This window comes from Poromitra crassiceps, assembly GCF_964638095.1.
Source record: "Poromitra crassiceps genome assembly, chromosome: 17".
Lineage (NCBI taxonomy): Eukaryota > Metazoa > Chordata > Actinopteri > Beryciformes > Melamphaidae > Poromitra > Poromitra crassiceps.
Window position 1 is genome coordinate 36,358,344 of NC_139635.1, and position 15,037 is coordinate 36,373,380.

General features: G+C 43.4%; 1 protein-coding gene across 2 annotated transcripts in view; it reads right to left on the bottom strand.

Moving 5' to 3' along the window:
- The window catches only part of LOC310791956 (rho GTPase-activating protein 12-like), a 101,279-nt gene that overhangs the window by 7,764 nt on the left and 78,478 nt on the right, over positions 1-15,037 (bottom strand). For both annotated transcript variants that reach the window (XM_083653640.1, XM_083653639.1), the window contains exons 4-11: positions 13,710-13,916; positions 9,514-9,594; positions 8,819-8,947; positions 6,041-6,115; positions 2,915-2,976; positions 2,395-2,476; positions 1,716-1,817; positions 364-462 (exon numbers count right to left, since the gene is read on the bottom strand). In XM_083653640.1, coding sequence (XP_083509766.1) covers positions 364-462; positions 1,716-1,817; positions 2,395-2,476; positions 2,915-2,976; positions 6,041-6,115; positions 8,819-8,947; positions 9,514-9,594; positions 13,710-13,916 — 837 coding nt within the window. The remainder of the gene's footprint in view (positions 1-363; positions 463-1,715; positions 1,818-2,394; positions 2,477-2,914; positions 2,977-6,040; positions 6,116-8,818; positions 8,948-9,513; positions 9,595-13,709; positions 13,917-15,037) is intronic.

Genomic DNA, 15,037 nt, shown 5'->3' on the forward strand with positions numbered 1-15,037 from the left:
TAGGGAACAGTTTGAAACTTAGCTTATTTCCTGTCAGTTATTGTACTACTGTAGCAAACACTGCAACAGGAAGTAAGCCGGCGGCAATTTATGGTTTATGGTCATGGTGTCAAGTTGAAACCGTCTATACTGTATCTGTTTGCAACAAGTATTGTGTAACACACATTATTTTAAAATGGTATTTAAATTAATTTTCCAATTCAGTATTTTTTTTTTAATTATATACATATATATATATTTTTACATAATGCACATAAACGAAAAATATGAAAAGTAAAAACCAATTGCCTCAGTGAGGACATGTACATTTTTCTAATGTTAATTCAGGTGTAAGGGTGGAGGGAGAGGGGTGTGGGTGCTCACATGGCTGCTGATGGTGTCCTGTAGCGCTCTTAACCAGTCGTTGACGATGCTTTCATTCTCTGACTGGATCAGCAGCTCCGTGGCCTGCCGAGTCTTCAGCTGCAACACATCAACTTCACATCAAGCAACAGCAACCTGCAGCAACTTCACATCAAGCACCAGCAACCTGCAGCAACTTCACATCAAGCAACAGCAACCTGCAGCAACTTCACATCAAGCAACAGCAACCTGCAGCAACTTCACATCAAGCAACAGCAACTTCACATCAAGCAACAGCAACCTGCAGCAACTTCACATCAAGCAAAAGCAACCTGCATCAACTTCACATCAAGCAACTGAAGAGCAACCTGCAGCAACTTCACATCAAGCAACAGCAACCTGCAGCAACTTCACCGTCATCAGCTGTGTCTGAGTGACTGATCAGCAGACCTGTGGCTATTAGTAATGGCAAATCATGTTTGTATTCACAGTGTCTACGGGTTCAAGTAAAATCATTTTTTTTAATCAAGTTTTTTTTCGTGTTTCCTCCCATTTTCTCCCCAATTGTTCCTTCCCGACCGTTGCTCCACTCCCTCTGCTGATCTGGGGAGAGCCGTAGACTAGCACATGCTTCCTCCGATACATGTGCATGCCGCTCCTTTTCACCTGACTCTTCACTGGAGTTGCCGCAGGTGCCCCTTAATCCGGCTTCCCACCTGCAGACACAGCCAATTGTGTCTGTAGGAACGTTTGACCAAGCCGAAGTATCGCTGCCAGTAATTAAACCCATGTCCCCGCGGTGGTAGGCGAGTGCTTTTACCTCAACACTACCTGTTCAAGTAAAATCTATCAGTTTTTTGCAATTAAGATTTCCAGTTAAAATAGATTTGACTATTCTGGCCACAAAATTAGCTATGAAAGGCAGGGAAGTGGTGATATTATCATTTGGAAAAACTGAAATAAATGTCAAGCATGTTATGGGTTGCAAATAAAGTTCAGTCATTTTTACACTTTTTGAAAATGGATAGTGTATGGAATGAAACCCTTTATACATTTATTTGTCTATAAATGTAAACCATGTATAAAATGGTATAAATGGCCTTAATTTTTAATACAATTTAAGACATTTTAAAAGAGCCAAAGACCCCCTAATTTCAACCCTCTCTTAATACAGGATCTGTAGACTTGGATCAGGACATCTCAGATGGTGTCAATAAGTTGTCATTCAGAGAAAATAATACAGAAATGGATTTTGAAATACTCTTGTAATCGTACATTTTCGGGTACTTTGTATTGACTTTTGTGGGAAATCCCAACCCTTTCGTAATCAAAGAAGGTGAAAATGAAAGCTAAAATAATGAGCTCTCCCCCACCGCTAAAACATGCTTCCTGCTGGACTTGTCCTTGGAAGCCCAGTCCACTGATCCTCCCTTCAGGTCCACAGTGAACTCCGGCTTGGACTGAGCACCTCCAAACTGAGTGGAGAGACAGAGAGATGGAGAGAGACACACAGAGACAGACGGAGAGAGAGAGAGAATCATGAGACAGGTAGGTTAAAACAGATGGTTTTTAAGATGTCTAATAGCCTTTCAGGGTTCTACAGTACAACCACATCTGCAGCACAAGCGCATAAAAATACAATTATTTATTTAACCTTTATTTAACCAGAACGTCACATTGAGGTTGAAACCTCTTTTGCAAGTGAGACCTAGACAATTATGCCACTAAGGAATGTGATTAAGCAGTATACGTGGGTAGGCGACATCTTTCTTCAACCATTCATTGAGAGAGACCACTTTAGCATATAATAAATATATATTTGAATGCAGTGAGGTCACTGGAGGAGTTTTAATGTAAGAGAGCAGTGCAACACAGCAGACATCTGAGCAGGACTCCTACAGCCCCTCTTTATTCAATGGGCCTGAATCTGCAGTGATCCCATTCCTTCACTGTTCAATATGTCTAGACACTGGATCCCACAGGATCTTGTTGTGTTGATATGTGGCAAGTTGCAACGCCCTCCTCCAGCAGGAAACGGTTCCTGTCACTCACCCAGCTGGTCCCGCCTCCCTGGCCTTTGGCGAATAGCAGCGAGGATCCTTGGAGGACTGTCCAGGAAGAGGTCCAGTTCTTCCTGTAGCAGATAATTCACAAACACTCACACAAATTTCAAGTCTTCCCTGTGTATTCATCCAACAATGTTTCAAAGTAATGTTTTCATTATGACAAAGAACCACATTGTTTACCATAACTGGGACCAAAACAGGGACACAACTGAAATTACTCCCAAGAACCTACACAGAGACCTTTAATATAGATAGACACCCCAACTTCCCAGTCACTTCCTGTATCTGTGCCACGGAGGTTTCGCCTCTGCCACGCCCATTTAGGAGACTGGTCAGCCAATGAATTTTCATACCATTGACAGACAGCCAATCACAAGCCAAGAACCACGCCCATTAAGGAGACCGGAAGAGTTCAATTTCTTACAATTGGCGGAGCCTGGAGTGGGGCGTCTCTTAATATAAAAGGTCTACGGTAGCGTATTGCCATTTTTCAGCTAAGGACTCACCGTACTTTCTTGCCATGCTCAGTGATCTTTGTCACATTCAGAACGCCACACTTTTCAGACGGCTGCAGAGACAAACAAACGTTACTAAATACTGTAAAGAAGCCCGGCGAGAGAGACACAAACTAGGGTTAACAGCCAAATCAACAAAGCCCAGCGAGAGACACACAAACTACTGTGGTGTTAACAGCCCAATCACAGACCAAGAGAAAGCAGCAGTCATCACTAAATCTTGGTAAACATTAAAGGAACACGCCAGGATTTGGGGAGATTCGCACATTTGCCATCTTGCTGCTAGTAAGACGAGAAGATTGATGCCCTGCTCTTTTCTGTGCGTGTGTAGTAGAACTGACTGAGTGAGTGTCCTGACTTTTCCATCTTATGACCCCGGCAGGGCTGCTGGCCCAGCGTCGTGGTAAAGATAGCACACTACACTATGCACCGGCCACCATCGTGCAGCACCTGGCTACAGTGAAGATTCCAGCTAAAAACAGGGTGTAAAGTAGGGCTGTGAATCTTCACTGGCCTCACGATTGAATTCGATTACGATTCAGAGAGCTACGATTCGATTTGATTACGATTATCGATGCATCTCGATGCATCTTAAATCGATGCATCACTTTCCCCCCCCCCCATACATGATTTATTTTTTCTCACTTTCTTTTTTCTCACTGTGTGGCTACTTTTAAAATAAAAGTGCATTTGGAATTGCATTGTATTATGATCCATAATTAAAATAAACATACAACTGCATGTACTTCCATTATATTTTATTTGATACATTTTTTTTTATAATCGATTTTTGACATTTGTGACTCGATGCAGAATCGTGCACGTCCGCATCGCGATGCATCTTGTAATCGATTATTTTTGACACCCCTAGTGTAAATGACATCTTTTCAAGTCAACTTGGCATCTCAGGGCTTGTGGAGACTTGTATTACGCCAGGTGAGCAGTATGGAAGCATTTTTCCCCCTTATATTTTTGCTTGTGTTAATGGGGGTAGGCTAGCCAGTTCCAATGACTACCATTCATTGTGCTAAGCTAAACTAGCGGGAGGGGCGGGTCACTATTTTTCTACTACACGCACAGAGAAGAGAAGACCATCTATCTTCTCGTCTTACTATGAGGAAGATGGCAAATAGACGAATCTTGCAAAATGTTGGCATGTTCCTCAGCCCATGGCACACAAATCAAACCTTCTACAACAAACAGATGTGTGTTTGGTGTGCCATGGCTGTCTGTCCTTGTTTGGAGATGTTTGGTCAGACTCAGCATGTTCAGTCCTTGTTTGTCTGTGTTTAGCCCATGGCACACCAATCAACAATAATGTTTGATTGGTGTGCCATGGGCTTAAGCATGAAACCCAAGGTCTCCTGCGAGAGAAAGCTCTAAAGTAAAGCATTGTCAAATAAAACCACCACCAAAAACAAACACCACTTTCAGCGTGGAGAGAAAGCTCACTACTGGGCTCCTGTCATTAGGCCCATTCAGAAAAGCAAAGAGGTTATCCACCTTATTTTTGAATGCCCCGCTGTAAAAATAATTATGGGTACAAGGTCCGGTTTAAGTGACCTGATTGTTGCAGCTTGCCATTTCCTAAAACACTTGATTTGAAAACTCTGCAGGCAAGATGGCCGCCTACACTTCCTTCTTTACCCTGGCAGAATTCCTCCCCCATAAACTAACATAACTTGGCCAATAAGTATGTAACATACAAAATAAAACAAACGGTAATGCAGGTAATGTCTTAATTTGATGTAGAATGCAGAGGACATGTAACTGTTTAGTTGAACTCGCATTCCAGGAATATTGTATTTACTGCGCTGCTCTAAAATAACGTAGTTGGCTCGAGAGTGTTTCGTGTTGGAACCCACTCACTTTGCGCCAGAACACAATCGATTTGGGGGTGGAACACGCCAGGATTGGCCAACGCCAACGCCCAGAACTGTCAAATCAAATCATCGACAGAGACGCTATGGCCCGCCTCCCTGTATTTTCAGTGTATCAGAGAGATAGAGAACGTGACAAATATAGCCACGTTATGCTTATAAACAACAAACTAACACTGGTGATCCATATGGAAAGTTAACAGTGTTACTCGAAATGGTTAAAAGTTATATCAATTTGGTCATTCAGTGGCGTTTTACTGCCATGTAACATAGCTAGCTAGCTGCTAACATTAGCCACAGTAGGCTGCGCACTGTGCTCTTAAAGAGATATTTATCGACGAGATTTTTGCCAAGCTGGACCTGATTAGTGATTTGCTCCGTTCGCCCAGACGGGTGTCAAGCTGTCAGCAACAAGGCTGGGAGGATCACACCGGAAGAAAAATGCATAGGCATCATGGCAGCCAGAAATAAGGTGGATAAACAAATGTGGGGACACAAATTGGGACATCCCATTGAAATGGATTGGAAAGGGCAAAAGTAGCATAATAGACTCAGGGATGAAATTGCTTTAATACTTTATATGCAGGGTTTAGCCAATTATCCCTTGTTGTTAAGTCTGACACAAAAGGAAACACTTTTTTGGGGCAATCTAGATGTGCAAGAAGGATAAGAATCTATTTAAATGATCCTTGGAAACAGCAAGCTCCTATGTGTTTAAAGCTACAAAGCTGAGGCAACTTCTTGAGTAACATTTCCCATCAGCGTTGCCCAATAACAGGATTTCCACACAGTTTCTGTTTCAAATAAAATGTCTTCACAACATGAAAGTCATGATTTGATTTGGAGATTAAGGCAGATAGTTGTCTCGCCCCTGCTAGCGATGCCATATCGCTCTATAGAGGAAGATTACTCTTCAAAGCACCAAAGAATATCTGAGATAACAGCGGTGCAGAAAAGGTGTATACGTATCTATATTGGGGCTTTTTTGTCATACTTTTTGTGCAATTTCCAAACTTCTCTGCACCTGAAAATGACCACATTGTTTTCCCGTAGATTTCTAGTCTTTCCACACCTGTGTAGAAACCCTGTGATTAGCTACGAAATGCAACCAGAGGCCAAGTTGAGCCCTCAGTGAGGTGGGGGGTGGGGTCAGTGAGGTGGGGGGTGGGGTCAGAGAGGTGAGGGGTGGGGTCAGAGAGGTGGGGTCAGTGAGGTGGGGGTGGGGGCAGATACTAACAGAGGTGGGGGGCTTGGGAGATGAAGGGCAGGAGTCAGAGTCAGGAGACGAAGGCTTGGGGCTCAGAGGAGCGTCCTGGTGTGGAGACAAAACACCGTCACAACACACACATGTGGTTAATGAGAACACACACGAAGAGTTAATGAGACAGACAGCTGTTAAGACATCCTGATAACGTGATCTCACATCCTGTTTCACTCCATGTATCAGTCTGGACTTTCAGGCAACCACAGCCATTTCAGTGGTCAGGCGTCGCCCAAACCAATCCAAAACCACTCGCTGGTGCACACTCTTGTTCTTGTTTAATTGTTATTAAGTCTATTTCTGCAATAACTGCACTTATGGCTGTTTACTCTACTAACATTAACGTTGCTTCGGGAGACATGCCAGCAATGTCCCTGATTGGTGGGTTAATTTGTCAACTACAGCCTAGGTCCCTGATTGGCCCGGTTACATTCTAATTTCGGGAAATTGCTGGGGGCGGGTGGAAGTCCACACTGAGCGAAACAGAATGTGAGGTCACGTGACCAGGATGGTTTTACCAGGCTAGCTGACGGTGTGTGATACTCCTTTAGAGTTAGAGTCATGACAATGAGATCACTATGTGGCCGATTGTGTGATACTCCTTTAGAGTTAAGAGTCACGACAATGAGATCACTATGTGGCAGATTGTGTGATACTCCTTTAGAGTTAAGAGTCACGACAATGAGATCACTATGTGGCAGATTGTGTGATACTCCTTTAGAGTTAAGAGTCACGACAATGAGATCACTATGTGGCAGATTGTGTGATACTCCTTTAGAGTTAAGAGTCACGACAATGAGCAATGAGATCACTATGTGGCCGATTGTGTGATACTCCTTTAGAGTTAAGAGTCACGACAATGAGATCACTATGTGGCCGATTGTGTGAATAGATCTAAACAATGAGCCGAAATTAGATAATAAACATAGGGAGGCAAGTATTCATCAGAAGGTTCACTACCCCATGAAAAAACACTTGAAACAGAATTATAATCATTTTTCGGAGACAAATCAGTGCTGTGTCATTGCAGCCAAACTCTTTCCATTATTGAACATCTTCAACATGTGCCTGGTCAAATGATTCAAATTAGTATGTTCGATCAACTCAGGGAATCAGGCTGGAAAACAAACAAACAAACAAACAGGTGGATTTATCAGTGGAAAAGCGGCGCACTGTGGGCATCGTCATTCTGGTTGCCCTGATCATGATCATGCAAGGTGATTGGCTGGCTTGGATTCAGGGACCAAGGCGGTGGAAGGACAGGCCACTGACTTGCTGTTTGTACGGGTGTGGTCGGGCGGAGCCTGAACGGAGACGCCTGCTGGTTTTGAGTGGCCGCTGCAACACAACCAGCCTACAACTGTAACTCTGCTTTCATATCATAGAGTTCCAAACTCACGCCATCTTCCGGGTTCGGCTAAGGGATTTAATAATTTCCCCATTCATTTTTCCATAGACGTCTCGTAAAATCCTTATAAAAATGGTTTTACTTTGTCAAACCACGCGATTCAGCTCTATTCAGAATCAGGAGAGACCATAGAACATTTTGTCTATAGTGAAATATAGCTTAGTTTGACCAAGTAAAACGGATTTGACAAAACGTCTATGGAAAAATTAATGGGTAATGAAATCCCTTAGGTCCCATGCTGAACCGGGAAGAGGGCGTGACTTTGGCACTCTGGACAGGTTATCACTGGACGCAACAGCAGTGCAGCTAACAGGCATCATCTGGACCTGGAAAAGGGTCGTTCTCATAGGAGTACTTAGTTCTATCCATACACCGGCCAACTGGAATCTGTACTCAAGTGGTTAGGCATAGATTTTAAGATTTTTTTTTCACTGGAAATTGGGAAAACTTTTTTCTATAGAGTGCCAGAGGGATGACGTATTTTGGTAGGCCAACCCGGAAGTTAGCATCATGCTGGGTTCCCTCTTGTGGAAGTCAATGGGATTTTTGTATGCAGACTTTGGTTAGATGCCTGAAATAAGGTTTGTGGTTAACAAACGTTTATGATACAAAGGCCTTTGTGTTCAACAAGAGAATCTTCACAAATTAACACCACTTCTATTATTTTTGAAGCATAAACGTGATCGCCAAAAATCCCCATTTTCAGAAAATGCTTCCAAAATCATAACTATGGTGTTCATCTGTGAAGATGATCTTGCTGAACACAAATGACTCATTCCTGCGGCACTCTATTGCAAGCTGTGAAAAATCTGCATGGTGAAAGCTAGTCTGAAGTGTATGGCTTTCAGACCTTAACATCTGCATGGTGAAGCTAGTCTGAAGTGTATGGGTGTCAGACCTTAACATCTGCATGGTGAAGCTAGTCTGAAGTGTATGGCTTTCAGACCTTAACATCTGCATGGTGAAAGCTAGTCTGAAGTGTATGGCTTTCAGACCTTAACATCTGCATGGTGAAGCTAGTCTGAAGTGTATGGGTGTCAGACCTTAACATCTGCATGGTGAAGCTAGTCTGAAGTGTATGGGTGTCAGACCTTAACATCTGCATGGTGAAGCTAGTCTGAAGTGTATGGGTGTCAGACCTTAACATCTGCATGGTGAAGCTAGTCTGAAGTGTATGGGTGTCAGACCTTAACATCTGCATGGTGAAGCTAGTCTGAAGTGTATGGGTGTCAGACCTTAACATCTGCATGGTGAAAGCTAGTCTGAAGTGTATGGCTTTCAGATATGGGGTGTCAGACCTTAACATCTGCATGGTGAAGCTAGTCTGAAGTGTATGGCTTTCAGACCTTGTCATTGGGATCCAGGAAGGTGCTGTGTCTCCATAGTTTGGTCAGGACGATGGGCTCCACCTGCTTCCTGTCCAGACTGCGGCTCTTTGGTGCGTCTCCAGACGGCTGAGGCGGGGAGTGGTTGTGCTTTGAGGGAGGGGAGCAGGAAAAACAGGGTTTGTATCAAAACACTTGAGATTCTACCACTTAAAAAAGTAGATAGATGAGTCAGTTAATTTGATTGTATTTGTTGTCAAATAGTTAGGCTGATTATGACTGCTGCCTTGTGCCACAAGTTTATACAAATTTAAAGCTTCACTAGGCAAGATGTTGATGTAAAAACACACCCGTCTCATCAGCCTAAACCACACACACGCGCCTGCTTCCCTCATCTCAGTCAATGGGGTTTTTTGTATGGGAAGTGTAAAGGGAATTTTTTTAAATCTTTATTTTCAGAAAACACTTAAAAAAGAATCATAAAAGTGCTGTTCATTTGTGAAGATTATCTGAACACAAAGATGGCAGTTTCATACATTTTTGTTAACCACAGACCTTTTTTCAGTGTGGCTTTAATTTAAATCAATTTATCACTAAATCACTTTAAACTTTATGCATTCAATGGAACCAATTCTAGTGAAAACAGTTCAAGCAAACAAGACGGGTGAGGAGAAACTAACGAGGCGTCAGTGGAAAGGAGAGTTTTAGGCTTTTACCTTGGGCAGCTCCCATTCTGACCTGGAGCCATCTGCACTGTAGTAGTAAGGCCTGCCCTGATCGTCAACAGTCTTAATCCACTGGATAACACAAACACACGCACGCACGCACGCACACACACACACACACACACACACACACACACACACACACACACACACACACACACACACACACACACACACACACACACACACACACACACACACAGAGGAAGGAGAAAGATCAGATTCACTGACCCTGCGTGCTCCAAGATTAAACCTACACACAGACATGAAGCCTAATCCTTAGTGAACAGGTCATAATGTTCAAGTATGATCTGTGTCCTGTGTTCATGTTTTGTAGCAGTGGTGGACGGCCGGGTGGATTTATTTTTTATTTTTTAAGGAGGGGCCGAGGGGGCATCTGACTTTTCCCCTCAAAATTCAGACATTAAAGTCAGAATTCTGACTTTAATATCAGAAGAACTGCGACTTTCCCCCTCAGAAGTCTGACCTTCTTACTCAGAATTATGACATAAAAAGGGATAGTTCACATGTTTTAAGTCTAGCCCTATTTGCTACTGACCAATGATGATGTTGATTGGTGGAGTACTTTCTCAGCACAATCCATGCTGTTCCTCATAGTAGTAAAAGCTGTACAAGCTGACTGAAGCTCACTGAAATGTACTTTGTTTGCACTGTGTGTGTGTGTGTGTGTGTGTGTGTGTGTGTGTGTGTGTGTGTGTGTGTGTGTGTGTGTGTGTGTGTGTGTGTGTGTGTGTGTGCACTGTGGATGACATTTTAGCCAGTCTCAGTCAGCAGGATGGATTCTGCTGTGAAAGAACTCCACCAATCAACATCATCATTGCTAAGTAGCAAATAGGGCTGTGGTGTAAAAAAAAGAAAAGGAGGTGACCACGAGGTCGGGAACCACTCATTCATTCTTTCTTCGACACATAAATACTGTATACAAAAAATCGAAATACCGGGCAAAGTTATACTTGCCTTTGGAGGAAAATTGAATTAAATGGCAATGTTTCATAATTTTCTTATTTTCTCTGGCTTTCCACTTGCTGCAGTGTGCACCATCATTGAATCAGTGTAGAGGAAACATATTACACCTGAGCTGGAAATAACAAGTCCCCCTAGAAGCCCTTCACCCATGCAAACCCCAGAGGTCGGCCCAGAGAAGAGCAGCAGTGGAGCTGTGGTACCTTCTCGTTAGTATAGTTGCTGAGGTACAGCATGTGGTACCTTCTCGTTAGTATAGTTGCTGATGTACAGCATGTGGTACCTTCTCGTTAGTATAGTTGCTGATGTACAGCATGTGGTACCTTCTCGTTAGTATAGTTGCTGAGGTACAGCATGTGGTACCTTCTCGTTAGTATAGTTGCTGATGTACAGCATGTGGTACCTTCTCGTTAGTATAGTTGCTGATGTACAGCGTGTGGTACCTTCTCGTTAGTATAGTTGCTGATGTACAGCATGTGGTACCTTCTCGTTAGTATAGTCGCTGATGTACAGCGTGTGGTACCTTCTCGTTAGTATAGTTGCTGAGGTACAGCATGTGGTACCTTCTCGTTAGTATAGTTGCTGATGTACAGCGTGTGGTACCTTCTCGTTAGTATAGTCGCTGATGTACAGCGTGTGGTACCTTCTCGTTAGTATAGTTGCTGAGGTACAGCATGTGGTACCTTCTCGTTAGTATAGTTGCTGATGTACAGCGTGTGGTACCTTCTCGTTAGTATAGTCGCTGATGTACAGCGTGTGGTACCTTCTCGTTAGTATAGTTGCTGAGGTACAGCATGTGGTACCTTCTCGTTAGTATAGTTGCTGATGTACAGCGTGTGGTACCTTCTCGTTAGTATAGTCGCTGATGTACAGCGTGTGGTACCTTCTCGTTAGTATAGTTGCTGAGGTACAGCATGTGGTACCTTCTCGTTAGTATAGTTGCTGATGTACAGCGTGTGGTACCTTCTCGTTATTATAGTTGCTGAGGTACAGCATGTGGTACCTTCTCGTTAGTATAGTTGCTGATGTACAGCGTGTGGTACCTTCTCGTTATTATAGTTGCTGAGGTACAGCATGTGGTACCTTCTCGTTAGTATAGTTGCTGATGTACAGCGTGTGGTACCTTCTCGTTAGTATAGTTGCTGAGGTACAGCATGTGGTACCTTCTCGTTAGTATAGTTGCTGATGTACAGCGTGTGGTACCTTCTCGTTAGTATAGTTGCTGATGTACAGCATGTGGTACCTTCTCGTTAGTATAGTTGCTGATGTACAGCATGTGGTACCTTCTCGTTAGTATAGTTGCTGATGTACAGCGTGTGGTACCTTCTCATTAGCATAGTCGCTGATGTACAGCGTGTGGTACCTTCTCGTTAGTATAGTTGCTGATGTACAGCGTGTGGTACCTTCTCGTTAGTATAGTTGCTGAGGTACAGCATGTGGTACCTTCTCGTTAGTATAGTTGCTGAGGTACAGCATGTGGTACCTTCTCGTTAGTATAGTTGCTGATGTACAGCGTGTGGCACCTTCTCGTTAGTATAGTTGCTGATGTACAGCATGTGGTACCTTCTCGCTAGTATAGTTGCTGATGTACAGCGTGTGGTACCTTCTCGTTAGTATAGTTGCTGATGTACAGCGTGTGGTACCTTCTCGTTAGTATAGTTGCTGATGTACAGCATGTGGTACCTTCTCGTTAGTATAGTTGCTGATGTACAGCATGTGGTACCTTCTCGTTAGTATAGTTGCTGAGGTACAGCATGTGGTACCTTCTCGTTAGTATAGTTGCTGATGTACAGCATGTGGTACCTTCTCGTTAGTATAGTTGCTGATGTACAGCGTGTGGTACCTTCTCGTTAGTATAGTTGCTGATGTACAGCGTGTGGTACCTTCTCGTTAGCATAGTCGCTGATGTACAGCATGTGGTACCTTCTCGTTAGTATAGTTGCTGATGTACAGCGTGTGGTACCTTCTCGTTAGTATAGTTGCTGAGGTACAGCATGTGGTACCTTCTCGTTAGTATAGTTGCTGATGTACAGCATGTGGTACCTTCTCGTTAGTATAGTTGCTGATGTACAGCATGTGGTACCTTCTCGTTAGTATAGTTGCTGATGTACAGCGTGTGGTACCTTCTCGTTAGTATAGTTGCTGATGTACAGCGTGTGGTACCTTCTCGTTAGCATAGTCGCTGATGTACAGCATGTGGTACCTTCTCGTTAGTATAGTTGCTGATGTACAGCGTGTGGTACCTTCTCGTTAGTATAGTCGCTGATGTACAGCGTGTGGTACCTTCTCGTTAGTATAGTTGCTGATGTACAGCGTGTGGTACCTTCTCGTTAGCATAGTCGCTGATGTACAGCATGTGGTACCTTCTCGTTAGTATAGTTGCTGATGTACAGCATGTGGTACCTTCTCGTTAGTATAGTCGCTGATGTACAGCGTGTGGTACCTTCTCGTTAGTATAGTTGCTGAGGTACAGCATGTGGTACCTTCTCGTTAGTATAGTTGCTGAGGTACAGCATGTGGTACCTTCTCGTTAGTATAGTTGCTGATGTACAGCGTGTGGCACCTTCTCGTTAGTATAGTTGCTGATGTACAGCATGTGGTACCTTCTCGTTAGTATAGTTGCTGATGTACAGCGTGTGGTACCTTCTCATTAGCATAGTCGCTGATGTACAGCGTGTGGTACCTTCTCGTTAGTATAGTTGCTGATGTACAGCGTGTGGTACCTTCTCGTTAGCATAGTCGCTGATGTACAGCATGTGGTACCTTCTCGTTAGTATAGTTGCTGATGTACAGCGTGTGGTACCTTCTCGTTAGTATAGTCGCTGATGTACAGCGTGTGGTACCTTCTCGTTAGTATAGTTGCTGAGGTACAGCATGTGGTACCTTCTCGTTAGTATAGTTGCTGATGTACAGCATGTGGTACCTTCTCGTTAGTATAGTTGCTGATGTACAGCATGTGGTACCTTCTCGTTAGTATAGTTGCTGATGTACAGCATGTGGTACCTTCTCGTTAGTATAGTTGCTGATGTACAGCGTGTGGCACCTTCTCGTTAGTATAGTTGCTGATGTACAGCATGTGGTACCTTCTCGTTAGTATAGTTGCTGATGTACAGCATGTGGTACCTTCTCGTTAGTATAGTTGCTGATGTACAGCGTGTGGTACCTTCTCGTTAGTATAGTTGCTGATGTACAGCATGTGGTACCTTCTCGTTAGTATAGTTGCTGACGTACAGCGTGTGGCCATGACGATCCATCTCCTCCGACCAGCCACGCGGCGGGGAGCCGTACTGGCTGTCTGATTGGCTAGAATAGGTACTGAGGCAGGTGTCCTCCGACGACAGAGGCTGGAAACGACCCATGGAGAGAGAGAGGAAGGGAAGGAAGGACGGAGAGAGCGAGAGAGGAGTGGTCTACAGTTTGTGTAGAGAGAGAAAGGAGGGGAGAGAAGAGAGAGAGGGGAGGAGAGAAGAGAGAGCATCTTTCACCGCAGAGTTACAGAGGAGGAAAGAGTGGTGAACCCAGAACCAAAAATCTAAGAAGCAGCATGAATCCAAGAAACTTCCCAACATTGAGAGCAGTCAAAAGTTTGGTCACACCTGACTGGATGTACTATGACGTCTTTCATTCTCTCAAAGCCATTTTGATCTAAACTAAGGCTTCTGCTCAAATGCTTCAAATGAGTTTCTTAGACAAAATGTGTCTAAGATATATTGAAGTTGATCTTATGTATGAACTTCTTTCCAAAGCCTGGGCCTTTCCATCAAGGCAAAAGGCAGCCATCTAAAATATAAGATACTTTTGTTTAACACTTTTTTGGTCACTACATAATTCATTTTGTGTTATTTCATAGTACTGACTGACTACTCTAAATTGATGAAAAAAGTAAAAAAAATAAAGAAAAACGTGTGTGTCCAAACTTTTGACTGGAAGTGTATTGCACGATTCACACAGAACAGAACAGAGAACTAACAGACCCAGTAGACAGAAAGAAAAAGAAAAATCACAAATGCCTCTGCTTGACTTGACAGTTATGATGCAAACTGGAAAGTGACTGCTGCAGTGTTTTGTGAGTGACTGCTTTTCACCTGTAGGTGGCAGTGTGGTAAAGCAATTGTTATTTCAGGGGTTGACTCAAAATCAGAGACGGCGATAATGATGCCAAAGTGATTAGAGAGAGGGAGAGTTATGTGTGTGTGTGTGTGTGTGTGTGTGTGTGTGTGGGTGGGTGGGTGGGTGGGTGTATGATAATGTGTGAATTACGGTAGGTATCCACTGCTGATCAAATCAAAATTGTAATACAGCCATTTCTAAAATTGCAACAGGATGTTTATTTTTTTAAATCAGTTTTTGCAGATTTCTCCCAACAACATATGTCTCAAATGCTCTAGCTCTGCCTCTGACCCATAATGCAACTAAAACTGACGAAGAGAAAATGAATCAAAATTGTAATTTGCACTTCTCCAATTTCCAACTCACGGAGGCTGCAATTACCAGTCATTGCTTAAGAGAGAGGGGTGTCCATACCGGATTT